This window comes from Rasamsonia byssochlamydoides (assembly GCF_041956645.1).
Source record: "Rasamsonia byssochlamydoides strain NRRL 3658 unplaced genomic scaffold VTN77scaffold_40, whole genome shotgun sequence".
Classification (NCBI taxonomy): Eukaryota; Fungi; Ascomycota; class Eurotiomycetes; order Eurotiales; family Trichocomaceae; genus Rasamsonia; species Rasamsonia byssochlamydoides.
In genome coordinates, this window is record NW_027192423.1 from 41,522 (window position 1) to 62,427 (window position 20,906).

At 51.1% G+C, this 20,906-nt stretch overlaps 7 protein-coding genes across 7 annotated transcripts; 2 read left to right on the forward strand and 5 right to left on the reverse strand.

The window, feature by feature from the left end:
* Positions 1-110: 110 nt before the first annotated feature.
* VTN77DRAFT_5598 (uncharacterized protein) lies at positions 111-832 on the forward strand (the record flags this gene model as incomplete). The annotated part of the gene is made up of 3 exons (XM_069421783.1): positions 111-137; positions 199-596; positions 655-832. 3 exons carry the CDS (start codon positions 111-113, stop codon positions 830-832), a joined length of 603 nt encoding a protein of 200 aa, XP_069276830.1.
* A 417-nt stretch (positions 833-1,249) lies between these two features.
* Positions 1,250-2,077, reverse strand: VTN77DRAFT_5599 (uncharacterized protein; the record flags this gene model as incomplete). The annotated part of the gene is made up of 4 exons (XM_069421784.1): positions 1,250-1,440; positions 1,637-1,661; positions 1,808-1,894; positions 2,009-2,077. The coding sequence occupies 4 exons, from the start codon at positions 2,075-2,077 to the stop codon at positions 1,250-1,252; spliced, it is 372 nt and encodes a 123-aa protein (XP_069276831.1).
* Positions 2,078-3,311: 1,234 nt separating this feature from the next.
* VTN77DRAFT_5600 (uncharacterized protein) lies at positions 3,312-4,244 on the reverse strand (the record flags this gene model as incomplete). The annotated part of the gene is made up of 1 exon (XM_069421787.1): positions 3,312-4,244. One exon carries the CDS (start codon positions 4,242-4,244, stop codon positions 3,312-3,314), a length of 933 nt encoding a protein of 310 aa, XP_069276832.1.
* Positions 4,245-4,557: 313 nt separating this feature from the next.
* On the forward strand, positions 4,558-5,247 carry VTN77DRAFT_5601 (uncharacterized protein; the record flags this gene model as incomplete). The annotated part of the gene is made up of 2 exons (XM_069421788.1): positions 4,558-4,599; positions 4,672-5,247. 2 exons carry the CDS (start codon positions 4,558-4,560, stop codon positions 5,245-5,247), a joined length of 618 nt encoding a protein of 205 aa, XP_069276833.1.
* Positions 5,248-6,537: 1,290 nt separating this feature from the next.
* On the reverse strand, positions 6,538-10,097 carry VTN77DRAFT_5602 (uncharacterized protein; the record flags this gene model as incomplete). Its single annotated transcript, XM_069421789.1, has 3 exons — positions 6,538-9,317; positions 9,377-9,868; positions 10,034-10,097. 3 exons carry the CDS (start codon positions 10,095-10,097, stop codon positions 6,538-6,540), a joined length of 3,336 nt encoding a protein of 1,111 aa, XP_069276834.1.
* Positions 10,098-10,795: 698 nt separating this feature from the next.
* VTN77DRAFT_5603 (uncharacterized protein) lies at positions 10,796-13,218 on the reverse strand (the record flags this gene model as incomplete). Its single annotated transcript, XM_069421790.1, has 2 exons — positions 10,796-11,644; positions 11,707-13,218. 2 exons carry the CDS (start codon positions 13,216-13,218, stop codon positions 10,796-10,798), a joined length of 2,361 nt encoding a protein of 786 aa, XP_069276835.1.
* A 5,562-nt stretch (positions 13,219-18,780) lies between these two features.
* Positions 18,781-20,882, reverse strand: VTN77DRAFT_5604 (uncharacterized protein; the record flags this gene model as incomplete). The annotated part of the gene is made up of 9 exons (XM_069421791.1): positions 18,781-19,283; positions 19,355-19,472; positions 19,538-19,553; positions 19,670-19,763; positions 19,986-20,270; positions 20,331-20,435; positions 20,483-20,615; positions 20,669-20,740; positions 20,802-20,882. The coding sequence occupies 9 exons, from the start codon at positions 20,880-20,882 to the stop codon at positions 18,781-18,783; spliced, it is 1,407 nt and encodes a 468-aa protein (XP_069276836.1).
* Between the last annotated feature and the right edge of the window lie 24 nt (positions 20,883-20,906).

The following is a 20,906-nucleotide window of genomic DNA, read 5'->3' on the forward strand; positions in this document are numbered from 1 at the left end:
TATCTTTAGAATATTATCTTTAGAAAGGCTTCAAAAGTGTTCTCTACATCCGCAGCGCTACGTCAATTGCCGACATATTTGATCTATAAAATTGACGCAGATCATCGAAAATGCTTCTCGACGAGGACCCAGCGACGGTATGTCTGACCAGCATTCTACGAGAAAATGCAAATACAGAACTTCATCTGACGCGTCCAGCTCATCCACCACACAATCGGCAACTTCAACATCCAACCCGACAAGCTAGCCGTGACGCGAATCAATGAATCCCTCGCCACGCTGAAGCAGTCGCGCGAGCTGCGCATCCGCGAAGCAGAAGCCGCCCTGCGTAAGCTGTCCCGCAATCTGAAGGCGCTCGAAACGACGCACGAAGAGACCGTCGCAGCGCACGACCCTGCCAAGCATGCGGCCGAGATCATCGAGCTGGACACGCAGAAATTCCGCATCGCCAAGGCGGCGTCAGAGCTCGAGATTGAGAGTGAGAGACTGGAGAGCGAGTTGGAGTTGTTGAAGGAGCGGCTGGCGGAGCTTGAGGCGCAGGGTCTGGAGGGTGATGAGGCGGCGAGGAGAGAGCGAGAGGCAGATGATGCTACGATGTATGTCACTTACGCATATGTTCTGGTTTTTTCTGCATATCACTGACGATGGTTACAGCCTGCGCCTGAAGATCTACCGCTCACTGGGCATCGACGTCGAAGCCGACGAAAACGGCAACTACCACAAAGCCATCATCCGCAACAGCCGCAAAGGCGACGTCCATGTCGTCAACATCGACCCGAAATTCTCGCGCTTCTTCTACGCCAACTACTTCTGGCAGACCATGCAGGGGTAGTCTGATGACTTGTCAGCAATTCTTACGGTTGGAGGTTTCGACTTGTTTTCTTCTGTTCTGTTTCTTCTGGATCTGGCGTTTGGTCAAGGGTTACATGACAGCATTATCAGAATTGCTTTTGCTTGCTGTCTTGATTTGAATTTTGTTGTGATTATCATTTTTTATACCCAGGGTTCTATTTGGATGTGGCTGTCTGATAGATAATATAATGAGTGACTAGAATATATACATTATTCAGTCGAGGGAAAAAGAGAAAAGAGAGACTCGATAGAGCCTGTTGAACAACAAATACCCATTCCCAACCAACCAATTACCTAAATTATCCTACTTATTCAAATCAATTGCCTTCTCTTTTCCCAATCAATTCCCTTTCACCTTCTTCACCTTCTCCATCTGGTCTTTTTTTATTCTTTGGTTTTAAAAGAAAGCAGCCCAAGCCTGCACCGCCCCCGCAGCACCCACAACAGCACTGGTATCTTTGATCCCATGCCGATTGTACCACACCGCACTGGCCCACAGGAGGAGGACGTTCAGGGCTGCAATGGCCTTGTCGACGGGGTCGGTAAGGCCTCGAGGATGGAGGCGGGACCAGCGGTAGTTCAGCAGTGCTGTTGGCATCGTCGTGCGTTAGCATGCGATGGTTGGTTGAGACATGTCAGGTTGGTAGTAGGTATTCATTGAGGGGACGATGCGTAAGAGGGTACAGTGTGTATATAAGGGACTTTGTCTCCAGAGGAAAGGCAAGAATAGGAATAGGGCACGTATATATATAGAAGGTATAAAGTGTATGGATATTCTACTTACCCGTAATCAAGAAGAATACACTCCCCTGTTTATTATTCCCAATGTTTTAGCCAAAGAAAAGCAAAAGTCAGGTTAGAAAAAGTTAGAAAATAATCCCCTCTGCACCAGCAAAAAAAAAAAAGAAAAGCACAGAAAAAAGTATGCTGGTTTTGTATGAGGTATGCAGCATACCTGATACCATCCCCCCTTCCCATACGCCTTCGCCACCTTGGGCAGGTTCTTGAACTGCGGATCGGCCATCCATGCTCTTGCTATGGCCTGGTATCACATACACAGGTACATGCATAAACCGGTCAGCGATCTGTCTGCAAAGTACGTACTGCACATGTAGATACGTATATATAAACTGGTTTACAGGGTTTACGGACGTACCGTATGACCAGCAGAGACGAGCGCCAGGACAGCGGCGCTGATCTGGAAGCGGCGTTGAGGAGATGGCATTTCCTTGCTTTTCTCTTTCTTTTTTTTTTCCCTTGATTAGTACTGGGAATAAAGTGTGTGGTCAGTTCTATATTTTTGATTAATTTTGTTAATTGAAATCCTAAGTTAGAAAGAAGAAGAATGATAATACCAATAATCACTGATTGTCAGTATCTAGTGCTTATCTGGGTACCTAAACTGCTTACCTCGGTTCAACCTCAACCTATTGGATAGTATGTGCTATTTGCCTCGGTTCAAAGGTAAAAACAAGACAAGATACCTACCTACTGACTGATGTACAGAACTGTAGCAGACTGCAGGCAGAGACATATGAAAATACGCCAGAGCTATCAAGGGCTTCAGCCTTCAGGGGTCCATTGAAATTAAATTATATTTACTCTGTACTCCGTACTACTTACTACTGCATGGAAGTGGGGAACTCTTGCTGTACCTCCTCTGTCGGGATACGATGCCGTTGACTTAGTTCATTCCCTGCCATATACCTACTGGGATAGCCCCTCAGCTTCTAGTCTGACCTTAGAAGACGGGTACAATATCCTTGTGATTTGCTTGCTGTCTGGGCCTCTGGGGGATCGCTGGCTAATGAAGTGCCCAGTGCCCACTGATAGGGGTTGACGTGCGGGGAAAGCTGCCATCTCCGCATTGAGCTTCATCTTGATAGGCACACAACCATAAATGTACTCCGTACAGAAATGAAGCCCTGCATTGGCTAGAACAAAATCCAGCCAGCCAAATCTTTCGACAACTCTTCATACCATATAGCCTCTCTAGCTGCACTCCGTGCATGCGGGGAATGCGGAGATCCACTCAATAGAGTAGAAGAATGGTATGATGCTGGATTTCCACATCTCTTGAAGCCGCTTTCAGAAATGGCATCTGTTTGCTTAACCTGGACAAGGTGTGGAGTGTACTCCAGTAACCAGCAAACACTAGGATCGCCAGATAACATGCGGTAGATCCGCTTCATGCGTAGAACTTCGGCTGTCGTGTCCATTCAGTCGATGAAACTGCAGTTCGACTAGCAGTACCTGCAGGATTCTTCAACTGACCCCGTTTGTAGGGAAGCTGGAGTAGACGACTGTCGCCTACTTCTCCGCATGTCATCCTGCGGAGACCGACACTCTTGGTGACTAGTCAAGAGTCAGGGGTCGTTGGACGTCATAATCATGACATATGCCAATGGAAGCCATCTTCCATCTGGATAATCCCATCACTTGGGTTAAGTTCGTCAAGGCTACCGATCCCGTCGGAGTGATTTTTCCTCCAGCAAAGCCAAAAACTCCGCCCTCTTGGCAGCCAAAGACGACTGGTCTAGCTGCTTCATGGAGTGTCTGGCACCCCCCGGAAATGCATTCTCCACCATCTCCAACAACTCAACTTTGTCCGTCTCCGACAGGCTTTCGCATCCCCAGCTCGCCACCCATTCAGCTTGCTTCTGGGCCATGTCCACTTCGACGCGGTCCATGTCGGGAAACTCCTCACCCTCCCACGTCAAAGTGATTTCCTTCTGCGCTGGATCGGAGGAGTTCTCTCGGTACCACGTCTCGACCCCCAGAGCGCCCAGCCCAAGGGACTCGACCTTCCCATTCCACAGCGCCTGGCGGATGGTGCCGTCCCGCTCCATCATGATCCAAAACAGCGGATAGTCGCTCCTCGCCATGGCGTCTCTGACCCCTCTCGTCGCCTCCCTGGGACTGACCAAGAAGGCCAGCTTGTCACTAGTCCGCCAGCCAACAGGCGAATGCCGAAACGCGCCCTCCAGCTCCCGTACCAGATTGGGACCCAGCTTCGTCCTCAACGCCTTGCATTGCACAACGACGCGGAGCGCATGCTCGCGCCGGGGCAGGTGCCACGTGCCAACAAGATCGATGCCGGCATCATCCCGGCCGCCGACGCGATGCAGCATGAAGGCGAAACGACGGAGGCTCTGTAGGACGGTGTACTCGTAGTGCGTTCCGACGTAGGTTGTGCTAGATTCGGGAAGAGCCGTTCGCTCTGCATACGCGAGAAAGGACGGGAGGTCGTGGTGATGCAGTGATGCTGGCGGGGGGGCTGGTGGCAGGTTAAAAAGACGGCGTGTGAAGGGACTCAGTTGGAGAAAAGCCGAGCGGTGGGAGAAAGACCGGTAGATGCATCGCGACAGACGTAGCGGTGTGCGAAGCACCATTAGGAAGCACAATCAACTCGAGATAGATAGTACAGCAGTCGAGCAGTAAAGACAAAGGTTGGCGGGCAGCAACAAGGCTGGAGTTGGAGATCTGCGGAAGTAACCAGGATAATTTCTAGCTCCGCTGTCACTCCGCAGTCAACTCCACCTCTCATTGTTCATTTCGTTGCAACTCACGAATCCTAACGCGACTCTAAATTCTTCCATTCTCGGTGGTTTCTTCAGCTACCTACCACGAAAGACCCTTCTCCTGAACCCTCCGAACCACATAATCTTATCCGCATCGAAACAATCTCTACTACCATCCCCAGCCATGGCGGACATCCTCACCCAGCTCCAGACATGCCTAGATCAGGTATCACCTTTCTTTTCTCCCGCTCTTATCCTTCCTGAGCATACTGACTGACTCACTTCGTACTTCTTCTAGCTAGCAACCCAATTCTACGCAACCCTCTGCTACCTCAGCACCTACCATGACAATGCGCCCGCGACCCCACCACCAGACGTCCCTGATGCAATGCCTCCGCTGGCCAAAATCCCGAAGAATCAGCCCTCTGCTGCCCCGATGCCTGCGGGTGCAGTTCAAGCTCAGCAGGCTCAGGCTCAAGCTCAGGGCCAGGCTCAGGGCTCCCCCGCCGTGACCGGCCAGCAGCAGCAACAACAACAACCTGAGGGACAAGCTCCTACCACTGGTCCTGCTGCAGCAGCAGCCGACCAACCCCCCCGCCCCGACTCCCCACGCACCTTCGCCTACCGCCAACGCGAGCTCGCACGCGATCTGATCATCAAGGAGCAACAAATCGAGTACCTGATCGGGCGACTCCCCGGAATCGGCTCGTCAGAGGCCGAGCAAGAGGCGCGCATCCGTGAACTGGAGGGGGAATTGCGGCAAGTGGAAGCGGAGCGGGAGCGGAAGGCGCGCGAGTTGAGGCTGTTGGGGAGGAAGTTGGAGGTTGTGCTGGGGGCGGTGGAAAGGGGTGTTTACGCGAGAGATAAAAATTGATTGATTGAGATTGATGATGGACTTCTTCTCTCGTTTTCATTTTCATTTAGGTCTTGCTTTGCTTTGATGGATGATATGCTATGATATGATGATACCCCAAATATTGTATTCTAGGTTCCGTCGTGGAAAGGACGATAAAAAGAGAACCAATTTGATTAACTATTTGATACTGAATCTCCTTGGACGAGAGTCGAGACTATGTTCAACGTAGAACAAGCCAAGGTCTCAAATATCCTCTTCTGAACCCTTCCTCTAAACTAAATATTTCACTAGCTAGCTGCCTATGTAGATTAGATAGCACACAGCGAACTAACTGCTAGGTAGATAGATAGATAGTTACGTACAAGTATTGAAAATGAAAAAGAAAGAGAAAAAAAAGATTGCCGTCCCTAATATTAGTTGCCTGTCTGGCGGACTTGCGTCCATGTCCTGTAGTTGTAGTTGTAGTGTAGTGTAGTGTAAATGTAGGTAGGTAGGTAGGTAGTATTATCGACCGAGACCGAACCCTTAAAGACCTGTTTTTTTTTGTCTCTCTGCAAAATGCAAAATGCAAAATGAATGAATGCCCACGTTGTCTTGTCTTATCTTAGAAGAAGCAGAAGTGCCCGCTGGAAGAAAAGAAAGAAATGAGGACAAAGCTTTAGAATAGACGAATGAATTGCTGATCGAGACCAGAACAAAAAAAATTCAAAGGGGTCAAGCACGACAAAGTAAATTAAATTAAAATCATCCAGTCGAGTGAGTGAGTGCGTCTAATGATGAGATGACCGACCTCCCGCGGGGATGCTGGCTCCAGCAGAGCAGCAATAATAATAACTAACAATCTATCTATATTTCTCGGATCCGATCCGATACGATCACGATGCAGTGGACGTAGACAAAGTCGAGCATGAAAATTCCAGGCAAGCGCATGTGTGAAAAACAAAAAAAGAAAGAAAGAAAAAGAAAAAGAAAAATATCATGCAAAAATGCAAAGCAAGCAAGCAGACGCGTCTGATCGCCATTGATTCTGCAATCCAAGATCAAGACCAACAAACCCAGATGAAGAAAAAAAAAAGAAAGAAAAACAACTCCAGAATGTTAGGTAGATAGATCGCATTAATATACTTCGAAACGAGACAAAAATCACAAGCGGCCAGTCCAGTCCAGTCCAGTTCACCAACCAGGGGTATCTATAAAGAAAAGGGTAAACCAACCATAATAACTTGATCCGCCGGCCCAGCCCAAAACGCCAGATTTCTCCGTCTTGAATCCAGTCTTTTAAGTCTTCGAGATCATCTTGACTATGCCTCACTTGAATAAACTCCTATACTCCCTCATCCGCGCCTCCTGCACCTCCCTCTTGTCCAACTTCCCCCGGTTCATGCTCATGTCCGCCAACCGCTGCTTCTTCTTGGCCAGCTCGAAGATCTTCTCTTCGATGCTGTCCTTCATGATGAACTGGATCGTCGTGACCTCCCGCGTCTGGCCCAGTCGGTGCACGCGGTCCACGGCCTGCGCGATCGCCGCCGGGTTGTACTGCGGCTCCATGACGTAGACTCTCGAGGCAGAGGTCAGGTTGAGCCCGACGCCGCCCGCGCCAATCGTCGCGAGGAGGATGGTGATGTTATCGTCGTCGCGGAAGGCTTCCAGTGCGCGATTACGGGCAGAGAACGACATGGTCCCGTCGAGACGCGTATACCCCGTCAGCCCGTTATCCTTCAGCGCAATCTCGATCAGATCAAGATGGGACGTCCAGGCCGAAAAGACGACGCTCTTGATCGGACGCTCGCCCTCCTTCATCTGCGCGTTCTCATCTGCAGTATTCTGGAGATGAGAGATCAGAGCCTTGGTTTTCGTGTGCGGTCCTTCATACTCCCCTAACGTTTTTGCATGTTTGCGATTGTTCTTCGCCTGCGCTTGCGTCTCCATGTACTCGTCAAACCCCGCTGGCGTGATTGCAGAGTAGGCAACGGAGATCCAGCCATCACAAACCATGCACTTGGTTTCTTGGGACGACACTCCGTCAAACGCTTGTTTCCACGGAGAGAAACACTCCGGACAGATAACGTCGAAGCACGGCAGCATCACCGCCATCAAAGCTTTCGTGTCCGTAGCGCCAGTGTCGGTGGTCTTGGCCACGAGCTGCTTGCCGCATTTTGCGCAGACATCAGCCGAAGACTCCTGCATCAGGCTGAACATCTCGTAAGCCTTCTTGTCAATCGCCTCCGGCTTAATGTCGCCCTCGCCTTCATCGAGATCAATCGCGTCATGGACGCTCATTCCCTTGATCCTCTCCCGCTCTTCCTTATCGAGCAACTCTTTGCCGTGAGCGCTGATCTGTCGCAGGATCATCATCGCCTTGAGCACGTGGTGGTACATCCGCCCTCCCATTGTCGTCTTGCTCTCATTCGCGATGACCTTCATCATGACGTTGGATTCCTTGCGGAAAAACTCGTGCAGCTGCTTCTCCTTCTCGGAGAAATTCAGCATGACAATCTTATCGTGTCGCGGCGGAAGATCGATCTTGTCCTTGACCCGGCGAAGGGTGAACGAGTCCACCAGAACCCGCAAGCTGGCCAAGACACTGGTATCCCCAGTTTTAAACCGGCTGAGGATGTAGGCCGAGAACTTGCTCTTGTCATCGTAGGGGAAAAGCCGGAGAAACTTCGTCACAGATGCGAGATCCTCCAGCCGATTCTGGACAGGCGTACCCGTTACAGACCACCGACGCTCTCCGTTTAATCTGAAAATCGCCTGGGTCTGCGCGGCGCTCTGTTCGCGTATTACATGGGCTTCATCTAGAACGATCCGGAACATGTTCATCTTGGTCAAGGGACTGATTCCCCGCTTGGAGCCTCTGCCAGAGAGCTCACTCAGGACGATGCTATAAGTAGTGATGACTAGGTCGTACTGTGACAGCTCGTCCACATCAGTAGTCCGTGAAGAGCCATGGAAGACGTAATATGAAATCGCATTCTGCTTCAGATGCTCCTTTATCTGAGCCACCCAATTATGGACCGCACTAAGAGGGGACACAAGGAGCGTAGTCCTGGTATTGCGAATACCAGGCGAGTCGCGCACAAGCTCCGGACGCGGAATCATATTCTCCCACTTTCGAGCTTCTGGGAGCGTCGCCACAACCAGGGAGAGAATGCTCAAAGTCTTCCCCAAACCCATCATATCTGCCAAGAGACCACCCAACGTCTGAGGAGGCTCCTCGTAGAGAATCGTTCCACTTATGATTTCACGGTAGCGCGTTCTGCCGTTTGCTGTACGCTCGATCCTCCAGAGAGAATTATTGTCCTCTTCTCTGGGGCCGAACTTGCGAGGCTGCTCCTTTTCCATCATGAACCAAAGAGCCTGTTTCTGATGTCGGAGAAGCGGCGTCGAGATTTGCGGGGGAGGCTCCATTTCAGGAATGTTCTCTGCGCTCCTCAGCTGATCAAACATCTTCATGACAGCATCGTTCACTTCCTCCGCCGTACGGACCTCGTAGGAAACGGGCATGCGATTACGGGCAGTCGAGGACGGCGCGTAGGATGGCAGAGCGCGTCTTCTCTCCGCGTGAGGGTTAAACACCGGGACGCCTTGTTCGACCATAGTCGGAGTCCCCAACCAGACGTTGTTTTGACCTAGATGCTTCCCCACGAGGTCTGCATCTTTTCTCAAACCATAGAGATTGATCGAGCAGCGGTACAGAGCCGAGCAGCGCTGCCATGGGATTTCGTCCATCAATCTCTTTCGAACATCAAGACGAGCAGTGAGTTCGACTTTCAACGCTGGCGAGTCCAGCAACGGCACAATCGCGGCGGCTGTTTTGGCGTCGACAGCTCCAAACACATGCCCATGAGGATCGCTGACCTCGATCTTGTTCCCTTGACCAGGTTCGTGCCGGACACCAAGTTTGATGGAGGGCCAATCGTGCATCGAGTCTCCAAAGATGTTCTTGGTACTTGGCTTGGGCACCATATGTGCTTGGATCATGGCGTTCTCTATCTTGCCGTAGCAGACTTTTTGAGTCCTCAAGTCATTAGATCCGGTAACTTGCAAGTCATCTTCGTCTTTTCCGGATGCACACTTTCCGGCGTCTGGAGCAATCGTTAGCCCGGTTCAAGTCCACTGAAGTGTCAAATATTATCATCCTTACCGCTCGTAAGATCGACCACGTCAGGTGTCGTGCCGGGTGTTTCCCTGCCTTCTTTCATCCAGTCGCCCAAGCCACTGTTCCCAGATATCTCAACCCGTGACTTCGCTCGGGTCACGGATTTCTCCTCTACCTCTTTACCTGTCTTAACGCGTTTCTGTGGCTGGTCCTCGCGTCTTTCCACGCCATACATGTCCTCAATTAGACTGATATGCCCTCTACCAGGACTATCATCCTCTCGAGGACGCTTCGTCGGGGAGTCACCATTGATAAACTCGACATCGACGTCGCGTCTGGGTTGCGATTCGTTTTTGGTCGAAAGCGCATCGCCTTTCAAAGCCTGTGACGGAATCGAACTCGATCGCGATCTCGACTGGGACCCAGTCTTGGACTGCGATTTGGGATTCAGAAGCTGATGCGCCATCGAAAACGTCCCTGCTGGTGCAGCGCTAGGAGAAGCGCCACCGTTCTGGGTTGGATCTTGCTGGGTTAATCCTTGACAAAGTGAGCCACTCTGTTCCTCGGGATTTGAAGATGCGGGGTCATCATGAGGGTCAGAAGTGAGGGAATCAGGATATGAAGCCGGAGGTTCGCTGCAAACTCTACCAGACATGCCTAATTGATGGGAAGGGGAGCAAGAAGAGGGTTCCTGATCGTTACCATTGGCTTCGATCTGTTTCTTGTAGGCCCGCGGGTCCAGAAGCATGGCGGCACGAGACGCCATGGTGTTTCGAGTCACGTTTGAGTTTCCAGGACGTTGAAGCTCACCAAGGGATAGCGAAGAGAGATAGGTCCTTGTAGGTTTCCGCGAAGGTGAGGGGAGGGTAAAAGGATGCGGAAGACTGTGTATCCTTTATATGGAGACAGTGGTCATGGAGATCGAGTCTCTTGAAACGAGCGGATAGTCCCCGTAGCGACAGACCTTGCACAGGAAGACTGTCTGCCGCGTCCGGGAGAAGACAGTGAGAGGTTCAGAAAACGACAGAGGGCTCCGAAGAGGATCATTCATGACGTCCTCACATCCGGAGCTGGACGTGAGGGTTGAAGCGGAGAGAGTTGTTGCCGGCTTGAAGGGGAACTGAAGGCATGACGCACCGGGTTCAACCGCGCGCCAAGAGATCCCGCGATAAGATCGACGGCAGATAGCTATCTATCAACAGACCCTCACTTATCATTTACTTTTCAGTCATGGACAATCGCATTATTGACTAGTCATACTATATTACAGTACAATGACATGGGGTCGACAGGGCGACTAGATTAAACCAACAAAGGTGGCGTCTATATACAACAATCATGTTCCAGATTGAGCACCCGCATATTTTCCATGAAGAACTCCCAGAGTTCAAATCAAAGATGTGCCATAATGTCATCAAAATACGTCTCTAAAAAAAAAAGGAAAGAGAAGAAAACGGAGGCGGATTAGCACCATGTAAAGACGGGATTTTTGCTCTTTACCGTCTCCAGGCGTTCGACAATGACCTTGCGCTCATTGCCTTCCATGCCCTCGGCCGCAGCATATCCCAGATCCCCTTCAAGATCATCTCCTCCAAAGGCCCATGGATTGCTGTGACGGCGATGGGACAAAGAGCTCTGTCGCAGGTGTTTTCCCTGTCGCCTGTGGTCGGATCCTGCTTTGCCCCGAGGCCGAGGAGGCAGGGCAGCCCAGCTCCTAGCTAAGTCTCTGCTGTCGCTCGCTACATCAAAGCCACTGTTACGGCGGCTGCCTCCTTCCTCTCCAATGCTCTCTAGTTCGGCAGAGTTTCGGCTGCGGGCCAGCTCAAATCGATTTGGGTTCGGAAGCTCGCTACGGGGAGAACCCAAGCTCAGCAGATCATGCTCCTGCGCCTGATCGGAAGATATGGCTGAGCTGATATCCATCTCTTCCTCTTCCTGCCCGTAGTTTCTCGCCCGGCGTCGCTGCGCCTCCGTCGATGGCCCGCGAAGCGGAATCGCGACGGGAATATCCACCTTGTCATCCCATACACACACCCTCGTCCTTCGTGTGAGTTCCAAGGGACCATGATCCGGCTGTTTGAGGGTTTCGACCACGTTCCAGGCCTGGCCTTTCATGACGGCTATTTGTTTGGCGAACATGCTTTCTTTGAAATCGGCATCCTGAGAAAAGACCTTTCGGAGAGCCGTCTGCGTACCGCTCCACCATGCAGTCGACGTGAGCAGTGGTAGGAAATGGTCTCGCGTCTTCTGGGAGAACGGTTGTCCGATGAGTGAGACTGGAAGAAAAAGCCAACCAAAGGGAAAACTGCGCCACTGGATCGAGTAGTTAGCCTGATTTGTTCAATTTCAATGAGCAGGGATATCAATCAACCTACCGCATCGGGATGCTTCCATGGCCACGAAAGACTATTGTCGATCGCTCCGATTTTGATTGACGCTCGAGACTCCAGGGCACTGGAAGGAGACCCTGTCCGACTCGTAGCAACCATGGTTTCATGCCGTTTGTAAGGTAATGACGCCGTATTTCGGGTCGCATTGTTCCTCTCTGCATCCACGGATACCGGACGAGCCGGTGGCATATGGTCATGATCGTGGTCCTCGATCCCATTTGTCTTGGGAGGCTCCGCAATGATGGAAACTTCTTCAGTTTTCCAATCGACCTTGATCATCCAGTTGTCTAAACCGCGATCTGTATTTCGCATGATGTAGTCTAGAATCACCAGTTTCTCCAGCTCTTCTCGGAATGACTGCTTCAGGTTCTCGGTCCAGTAGAAGCGTTGCTCCCTTTCGTCATCTTGGGGAGACGGCGTGCGCATATGCGCGTCCTCATATTCATCATCTTCGCTATCAGACTGGGCGCCAGAGGGCCGGCAGGCTTCATGCCACGGTCGCTTCTTCCGCTTCGGGGCATCCTCCGCACGGAAACCCGAATTGGTCTGATCCGGCCAGGGATGCTCCCGAAGGAAGACGGTTGCATCCTTGTAACCTTTCAGGAAGACTTGAAAACTGCCCACCTTGGCGGGAAGCGGCTTCCGGCCTCCCCATGCCTTTCGCCGGTCCCAGAAATCGTAGTAGAAGGATTTTGAGGACAACCAGACGATGTCGGTGTATGGGACTAGGTTGGTGCGCAAACGAGTGTCGAGCACGTAGGCTGCGGCCTCAGAAACGTAGGACAGATTGGGAATGAGACATGCTCGCCCAAAGCAGCAGGGGAAGAGATTTCTGTGCAGCCACTTGGTCCATTTCGGGTTCCTCGAAGCGTACGGCTCCTCGTCTTTTGGCTTGAAGACGCCGACCACCTTTCCCTCACTGTTACGGGCAAAGTAGCTCCCGGAGCTGCCCTGAGAGATCATCTTCGGATGGATGCCCAGCTCGATGGCGGTGCGGACACTCTCGACGATTGCTTCGAACTCTGCGCGGGCCTTCCGCTGCTTCTCCTCCCATTCCTCGTTTTCCAACATCTCTGCCGTGTAGGGTCGAACGCCATCTGGAGGCTGGAAGACCGTGTGGTGGATCTCTAGTTTCTCGTCTTCCGCCGTCTTGTCCTTGCCCTTGTGGATCTTGAACTTGGAGGCAATTTCCTCCGCCCATCGCTCCAGACGGGCATTGATGGCCTTGATGTCGACTCCGGACGAATTACTCCGCTTTCGACGTCGATATTGGCCGTTGGTTTTGCGTCGATATTCGGGCGGCGATAACGGGCGGGAGGGCATCTGGGCGCGAGCGGAGATGGGCGCATACTGAGGAGTCGAGGACGATATCGTGTGGGGCACATCATACGGGTCCTCTTCGTCCAAATCGTCAAAGTATCCTTGGTCTCTTTCTTCCTCCTCGGCCTGGGCGAGGCGAGCGTAACCAGATGTGGCCGGGCGTGATTGTTTGGGCATGGTGACAGCAGCCGAACGAGCGGAGGCGGCAAATAAAGAAAGCAAACAAAAAAAACAAAGGAATGGAATTGAAGCAAAGAGGATGCGAAGCTCGATGCACACGTGAGGTATCTCAAGGCATCGCAGAACAAAATAGGAATGGAACACAAAGGAACAAATTGGGCAGAGCCACGGCCCCCTTGGGAGGTGAATCTGCAGCCTAGGGGCGTGTTGCAGCAACGTTGATCGAGTGGAGAGGGGGTCCGCTGCTAAACGGCCGGAGCAACTTTAGTACGGAGCCTGCGGAAGCGCACCAGCCACAGCAGGGCCAGCCACTGGAGCCACTGGCATCCACAGGGTGAATCCCGATTGAACCCCTTAACCTGGTCTCTCCTGCCATTCTCCGACTATCAAGCACCGTGGATTCTAATAATAATTAGCTGGACGAAGATCTGTCCCGAGCTGCATGACCAACTGTCTTCTCCTGAGTCTGATGTTATTCGATAGGGACGGTAAAAGCGTTGAAGATGGCCTCCGAGACGATTATCAACTGAACGCCACAGAAAGGAACTACGGAGAATTCGTGGCAAGATAACTTATCCAGTCCGGAACGTTACCAAACTTCGGTACGGACCGCTGCAAGTACCATGGGATAGTATTTCAGCTACTCCGTACTCCGTATAGATGTGCAGAGAACAATGATATTAGATCTGGATAGTTAAGCTCCGCCGAGTACGAGCCTATGAGGAAGTACTCCGGAGCAGGTAGACGGAGCCGCGAAGGAAACGGCTAGCTCCCTAGTGGTTACTCGTGAATCACTGGCGAGAAGTCTAGAACAGTACTAGAAGTTTAGAACCCCATTGAGGCTGAGCATACCCTTTTTTCAACACAAGTCCTCCTATCTTTGGTTCGGTCTCGTTCTGGTTCTTTCATACTCACAAGCAGAGAGAGGACACGCAGGAGTGGTAACACACAGACAGAGTATGGAATACGTCGGAGTACAAGAGTACAGGAACAGGCGGCTCAACCGTCTCAGCTGTTCCTTGGCAGATGTTTCCGTGTGACCAGATGGAACTTGTGGAGGCATTATCTCTTATCCAAGAGGAGCTATGACTGGCGGAGGGCGCAAGTCCGTTATCGGGAGCGTGTCGCAATTAAAGGGGGAAAACGCAGGGGTGCGATAAGTAAGTCGAGCGCCCCAGATTCCCTGCTAGTGTTACGACCAGGGCAAGGAAAAAGAACGAGACCAGAAAAACGACATGCGTACGATCTTCTGCATGCCTATCCAGCTGTAATTCGTCACATTGTATAACTTTGAAGAAAGAGGCATGCCCAACAAAGTGGCCCATACCAAGCCAGTGGCGGGAAAGCGTAGACTGGTCCCTCGCATGCACGACTTCAATACCAAGCAGGCTGCAGACTGCCAGAATTCTCCAAGACGCGCGCTCCTCGACGATCGTCCCGGGTCGAATCGATACCAACGCCGATAGCATCCGTTTACCCACCTCAAAGCTTCATTGACCAGTAGTAATTCCTGGTGGCCCGTTTCATCACAGGGCTCTCTCTCCTCCTCCTGTTCGGGTTGGTCGATTGTTCTCCAGCATGTTTCCGGCCCTCTCCATCATTCTCTCTCTCTTCTAATTACTAACTACCTAAACAACCTAATTCCTAACTCGATTCTTTCTCTAATAATAATTGCTATCCCGACAGCAGTCACTCTTTTGGAAATTGTATCTTCCGGCCATCGTCGATCGTTGTTCGTTGCTGTCTCTCTCTCTTTTCTCCCTCCTAATCATCGAACGAGCTGTTTCCTGACGATTGCCGCCTTTCCTATTTATTTATTTATTTCCCCCCTCCACACCTTAATTGTACAGCCATCACTGTGATATTATTAAGGGATCTTAATCTCTTAATCTCCTAATCTTAATCTCTCTCCTCCGCTGTGCACCCGCTTGCGAGATCTCTGTCCCCTCGGTTCCCCGGGATAGATCTATCGACGACTGAACCAGCAGGCCTTCATTTGGTCTGTGGCCTGATCCATTCATTGCCTGCTTGATCCTGTTTTCTGTCGTCAACTCGGGACCTTCAGAGGTCTCGACCATCCTTCACCACGGCTTCCACAGTGGCTCCGTTACTTTTCCGGGCTTCGCCCATTGATCCCGCGCTCCGCTCCCCATCGTCGTCCGAACCGCAGGCCCGAGACCTCGCCAGCTACAGCACCTCGGACGGTCGGGTGACTCCTCTCCTTCCCTCGCCCTCAGACCTCGCCAAAGGGGCTTCACCATCGACTCCCACGCCCCCGTCGACCATCCTACCTCCGCCTGCGTCGCTGGAGCTCGGTGGCAGTGGTGGCAGCAGCTTCCCTCCTTCTCTGCCGGGACTGTCCGCGTTGGCCTCTGTTGCGTCTGCTCCGACATCACAATTACGGTACGTGCAAGTCAATAATATCCTCATAAAGAGGATGTCCTACTGTGCAGTCCTCTGGCATGACCGGTGGTGTCGATTGCTGCCTGAGGAACCAACGTCCACCAGCAGAGTTGAACCTAATCAATTATCTTCCGCAGATCGCCCAGCAGCAACAATAATGTCCATCTGAACATGTCTTACGCAACCTCATCTCCGGCAGCAACCACGGGAGGCCAGGGTAACACACCAGTAAGTCTTATAATTTTTTTTCTGTAATTTTATTTTTGCTTTCCTTTAATCCATCGTCTGCTCGCCTCCTGCACTGCTGGTTTGTGCGAGGCCTGTTATCAGCTGCGGCTGGCGCTGCTGCGGGTCTTGGCGCCGGCTCATCATCCTTCGCACGCTGCACCACCCGCTTTTCATTTCCTTATCTCAAATCTCTCCAGATCTTATCAACAGCGCTCTCCCACCTCGCTCCCACCATCACTCCCTCTTCCCCGTTCCCTCTCTGCCCCTGATTTCTTTTTAACACGCCATGGCTACGACCTTGACTGATCAAAAACGCCCCCAATTACAGCCCGTCTGCCAGAATTGTGGCACCTCCACCACACCCCTCTGGCGTAGGGACGAGCTTGGCTCCGTCCTCTGCAATGCCTGCGGCCTCTTCCTCAAGCTGCACGGCCGTCCACGACCGATCAGTCTCAAGACCGATGTCATCAAGAGTCGCAACAGGGTGAAAACTGCTGGACAGGGCCCTAAGCGCAAGGTGCGTCGTCTCCCGAAAGAATTTTCTCCAGTGCTCTCCCCGCCGCAACCGTCACTGATCCGTATCGCGTCGCAGTCTGGTAGTACTCTGGACACGAATGGCCTANCTATCGGCCTCGAGATCAGAGGCGGGCACGCCCCCTCTCGGCTCTCAGGGATATCGTCGTACCTCGCGAAAAACGTCGCCCGGTCATTCGGACCGCTCCACCTCCCCTATCTCCCGCACCAATACCCCGGGAGTGCCGTCTCTGCAGCAGCACAACTCCAACATTGCCCCGCAACATATGTTCGACAGCGTAACCCTCACCGATCACAACTTCAATCCCGCCAACACCCTTCCGGCTCTGCAGATTAGGCAACCGTCTCCGGGCTCGACGTCGTCCGTTATGGACCGTCATCTCGACGTGCCTCAGACATATGAAGGCCTGCTGGCGGCAAACACGTCTCTCAAGACCCGGGTCAGCGAGCTTGAAGTGATAAATGAGCTGTTCCGGGGTCGCGTCGCCGAACTCGAGCAGAGTGATGCCACGGCACGGCGGTCGGAGATGATCGTCCGCGATTCCGAAGTGCGGCTGCGACGGTCGTTGGAGGAAGCCCACCGTCGTGAAGAAGAACTCAAGCGTCGGATCAGTGAACTCGAGCAGCAACTCGCGGAGCGAACCGGTTCGAACCAGAGTTCGAACTCCGGTTCCAATTCCACACAAAATGCACTTGGTAATGGTTCCAATGAGCCTTTGACAAAAAAGATCCGCTTATCGGATGTCGTGGATTACTCTGCTGCGTCCCCCACCAAGTCTCCCAAGACGGTGTAGCCTGTCGTCTACTGACTGCCCTGAGGGCTATGATCCGAGCGGGTTGTTTTCGCTTTTTCTTTTGGACTTCTCTCTAGTTCTTTGATACCCTGTGATGAGTCTCGTCGATGGGCGAAGACAAAGAAAAAATTATTCTCACTTTGATTTCACCTGTTGAATTGCTTGTCTTCTTGGCTGGTCAATTTTGATCCCACTTCATATACAAGTTGAAATGAACCTTACCCGTATCATCTTGTTCTTGGGTAGGAACAAGAAACAGGAAGTGGAATCGTCTGAGAGGGCAATCGTGTGAAAAGAATCTTCTTAAAAAAGGCGGGGGGGTGAGAGTTTCGTCTGCCAACTTATTGAACTAATATCTTTTTTTCTATTTTTGAGTCTTTTCGTGTTGGGAATGGGTTATCATGAAATATAGAGTGGTATGGGCGGCTAGGATCAGCAACGGGGTTTGCACGATTTGGATCTTTTCCATCTTGTTTTTTCTTTGTCCTTCGATTCAGTGATCTGCGCTTGTGTTCCAGCTTGTGTTCCAGCTGGACCAAGTGTATATAATAACATTGATCCGGATCGTTCATCTCATGAGAGACGAGACGTGCCGTGCCCTCTCTTTGCCTGTACTACAGGGTGATTCATCAATTTTTCCTTCCTCATTGTCTCTGTCTCTGTCTCTGTCTCTGTCTCTCTGGGAACAGAAAAAAAATTCTCTTGCTCTGCCTTGCTTTCTACATTGTCTACCGTTTTGATCTACTATCTACTATCTATCTATCTATCTAGTGTAATACTATATCTTTCTTCTTTTCTTCTCTCTTGTCTTCGCGTGTTTTCCTTGGGGCTATTACCCAGGTAGCATGTATTTTTATTCTTAATAACTACAACTACCTAGGTAACTACTAACTACTCTTTCATGTACCATTCTGTACCGTACATTGCATCTACATATATGCAGATGTTAGGTACAGTACAAGACTTGCTTGTCTGTCCTAAGTTTAGGTTTTTTCTTTTTTGAAAAAAAGACTAGGTTAGACTAGAATAGATCAAAATTCTATACGTACAAAACGCCTGCGAAGGATAGATACATGTCTATACAATATATTATAAAATAGGAAAGGACACAAAGAAAAAACAAAGGTAGACAATGAGCTCGTTGGCTGATTATATGATGTGATATGATATGATAAGACATGAGAAAGGAAAAGATATCAAGATATGAAGATATAAAGATATCCGCCTGATCAGATGGATCAATGGATCAAAATGAACCCCCGAGAAAAAGAAAAAGAAAAAGAAAGAAAAGAAGTAAGTTATGATACGATCCGATCCGGTGGGCGTCGAGCAGTGTATGTATGTATGTATGTAGAAAGACAGGAAAAGAAAGAGAGAAAGAAATAGCAGAGTTTTTCCTGCGCGAAGGGAGGGGGCCAAGTCAAAGGTTGATGAGATGATGAAAAAATCCGAAAAAGAGACAGACTCCTAATGACCACCCCCCCCCCCCCCCCCAACATATTATTATTTCTGTTCTATTGATCTTCTTCTTTTCTTTTCTTTTCTTTTCTTCTTTTTTCTTTCTTTTTCTTTTCCAGGCCTCCTTCAAGTCGATTGAATCTCAAGCAAGCCGTTCATGATGTACCGGTTTCGGTTTCGCACCGAAGACAACAGCCCCATGAACGCGCTTCTCCTGCCAAATACTCCACAGACAGACCACAACACCAGCCAGGCCCGAGAAGAAGGTCACATAATACGCGGCCTGATAGCACTGCAGGCCCTCGCTGCACTCGCGCTCCCCCTTGGGCCCGATCACCGAGTGGTGGTCATAGATGCTGCCGTAGAGGAGATTGAAGACGTTGCCGCTGATCACCGGCGCGAGGGTCATGACCCCCCAGTTCTGCGACATCCCCGCGATGCCGAACGTGTGCGCCACCAGCGACGGGAAGACGCCGAAGAGGAACCCGTAGGCTAGGCCTGTGAGGGCCGAGACGAGGATTAGGTGGTGCGGGTTGGAGACGGAGAAGCTGGCCATTTGGGTTAGGGTGAAGACGAGGGCGGAGATGAGGAGGCACCAGAATCGGGACATGTGGAGTTTTTTGACTAGGAGGTCGGATCCGACGCCTGGAAATAGTCAGATATTTTCCTTTTTTTTTTATCTTTTTAACAATGATTGAAAAGGATGCTGGGCTGACCACTCAGAAGACGGCCGATAAAGCTGCAGATGGACAACGTCGACACGTGCATCACTTGGCGATGGAGAATGAATTTTGAATCAACGCTGTCGTCGTAATATTTCCAGAGCGCTTTCGTCTATGCGCGAGTCAGCACGAGCAGCATGACGAATTGAAGGAGCATGAGAGTTTTAAGAGCCTCACGTTGTTGCCGATGTTACTATAGACGGGTCAGCAGGCAGCCACGAAAAAAGAGAGAGATAGAGAGAGAGAGAATAACGAAAAAAAAAAGACGAAGGAAAGAAAAAAAAAGAAAGAAAGAAAATCAGGACTAACTTGATCGTCATCAACCCAATACCAGACAACAGCCCCATAATCAGAAAAAGCTGCCAGAACTCTAGTTTATGCAGCAGAGCCAATCCCCTGATATCTGGATAATGTGAGCCATTTTCCATCTCAGCAGCCAATTCTATCTCGTGGCTTCGATCCTCGGACTCTCTGGGGGAGACGGTCTTGGACACCAAGGACGAGGTTTCGTCCGTGTCGGCGTGGCGGTCGGCTGAGCCCGCACTAGACGAGGCAGAGGCAGAGGCAGATGATGACCTGGCGTGTGTCTGGGATTGTGGTGGTGCAGAAGCTGTGTTCAGCGTACCTATTTCATCGGCCATAACCAATCTCGACCGGCGCACTCCCCTTCCATCTTCTGTTTCGTGGTGCGGTAGAGGAGCATACGAACTCTGCGTAGGGATCACGCGGAGAAAAACTGACGAGACGAGTATCATGATAGAGGTCCCAAAGGACAGCAAGAGCAAAAATTCACCGGTGTCCCCTTTCAACACCAGGGACGATATTGTCGAGAAGACAAACGCGCTGAGACCAAATGCAGCAAGAGGGAAAGAGGTGGCTGTCCCACGGTGGTCCGGAAAGTTGGTAGCCGCTAGATTTTTTTTTCTCTTTCAATTCCCTGTATGCACGCACAGTACGAGTCAAGACTTACCAGCCTTGATTGCTGCTGAAAAGGCGGAACAGCCCCCCAGTCCAGTAAGAAACGAGAATACTAGCAAAAGACCAACGCTCGTCGAGCCTCGACCCTTTTCATATGCTTGTTCATATTAGCATAGGATCTCCTGAGCAATCAGGATAACCAACCTAGATGGATGGGATAGTAACCAATTCCAAGGGCCGCCGCTCCGATCAGCAGAGCGATACGGGGGCCCTTCCCATCAATCAGGAGCCCCAGGGGTATGCCCGGTGCGTACATTCCTAGATTTGCTGCCGCACCCTGAAAGTCCACGGTCAGCCCAAGCAGTCCTTCCTCGGGAGCAGGAAACTCACTATCAGATTGCTCTCCTTGGATGAGAGTTTCATCCGCTCGGCGAATTGAGGCGCCCATGCTGAATATGCGTACTGTTGGCGGACATTAGCCAGAATTTCTTCTCTTGATCTCAGCAGGTGAACAAAACAGTACATTCGTTCCAGAGGCCAGGGAAATCAGAGTCGCCGCTACCACCGAAATCACCCTCTGGGTTCTCAACGTTGAAGTCGTCATGGCGCAATTAGCCGGTGCCGTTGC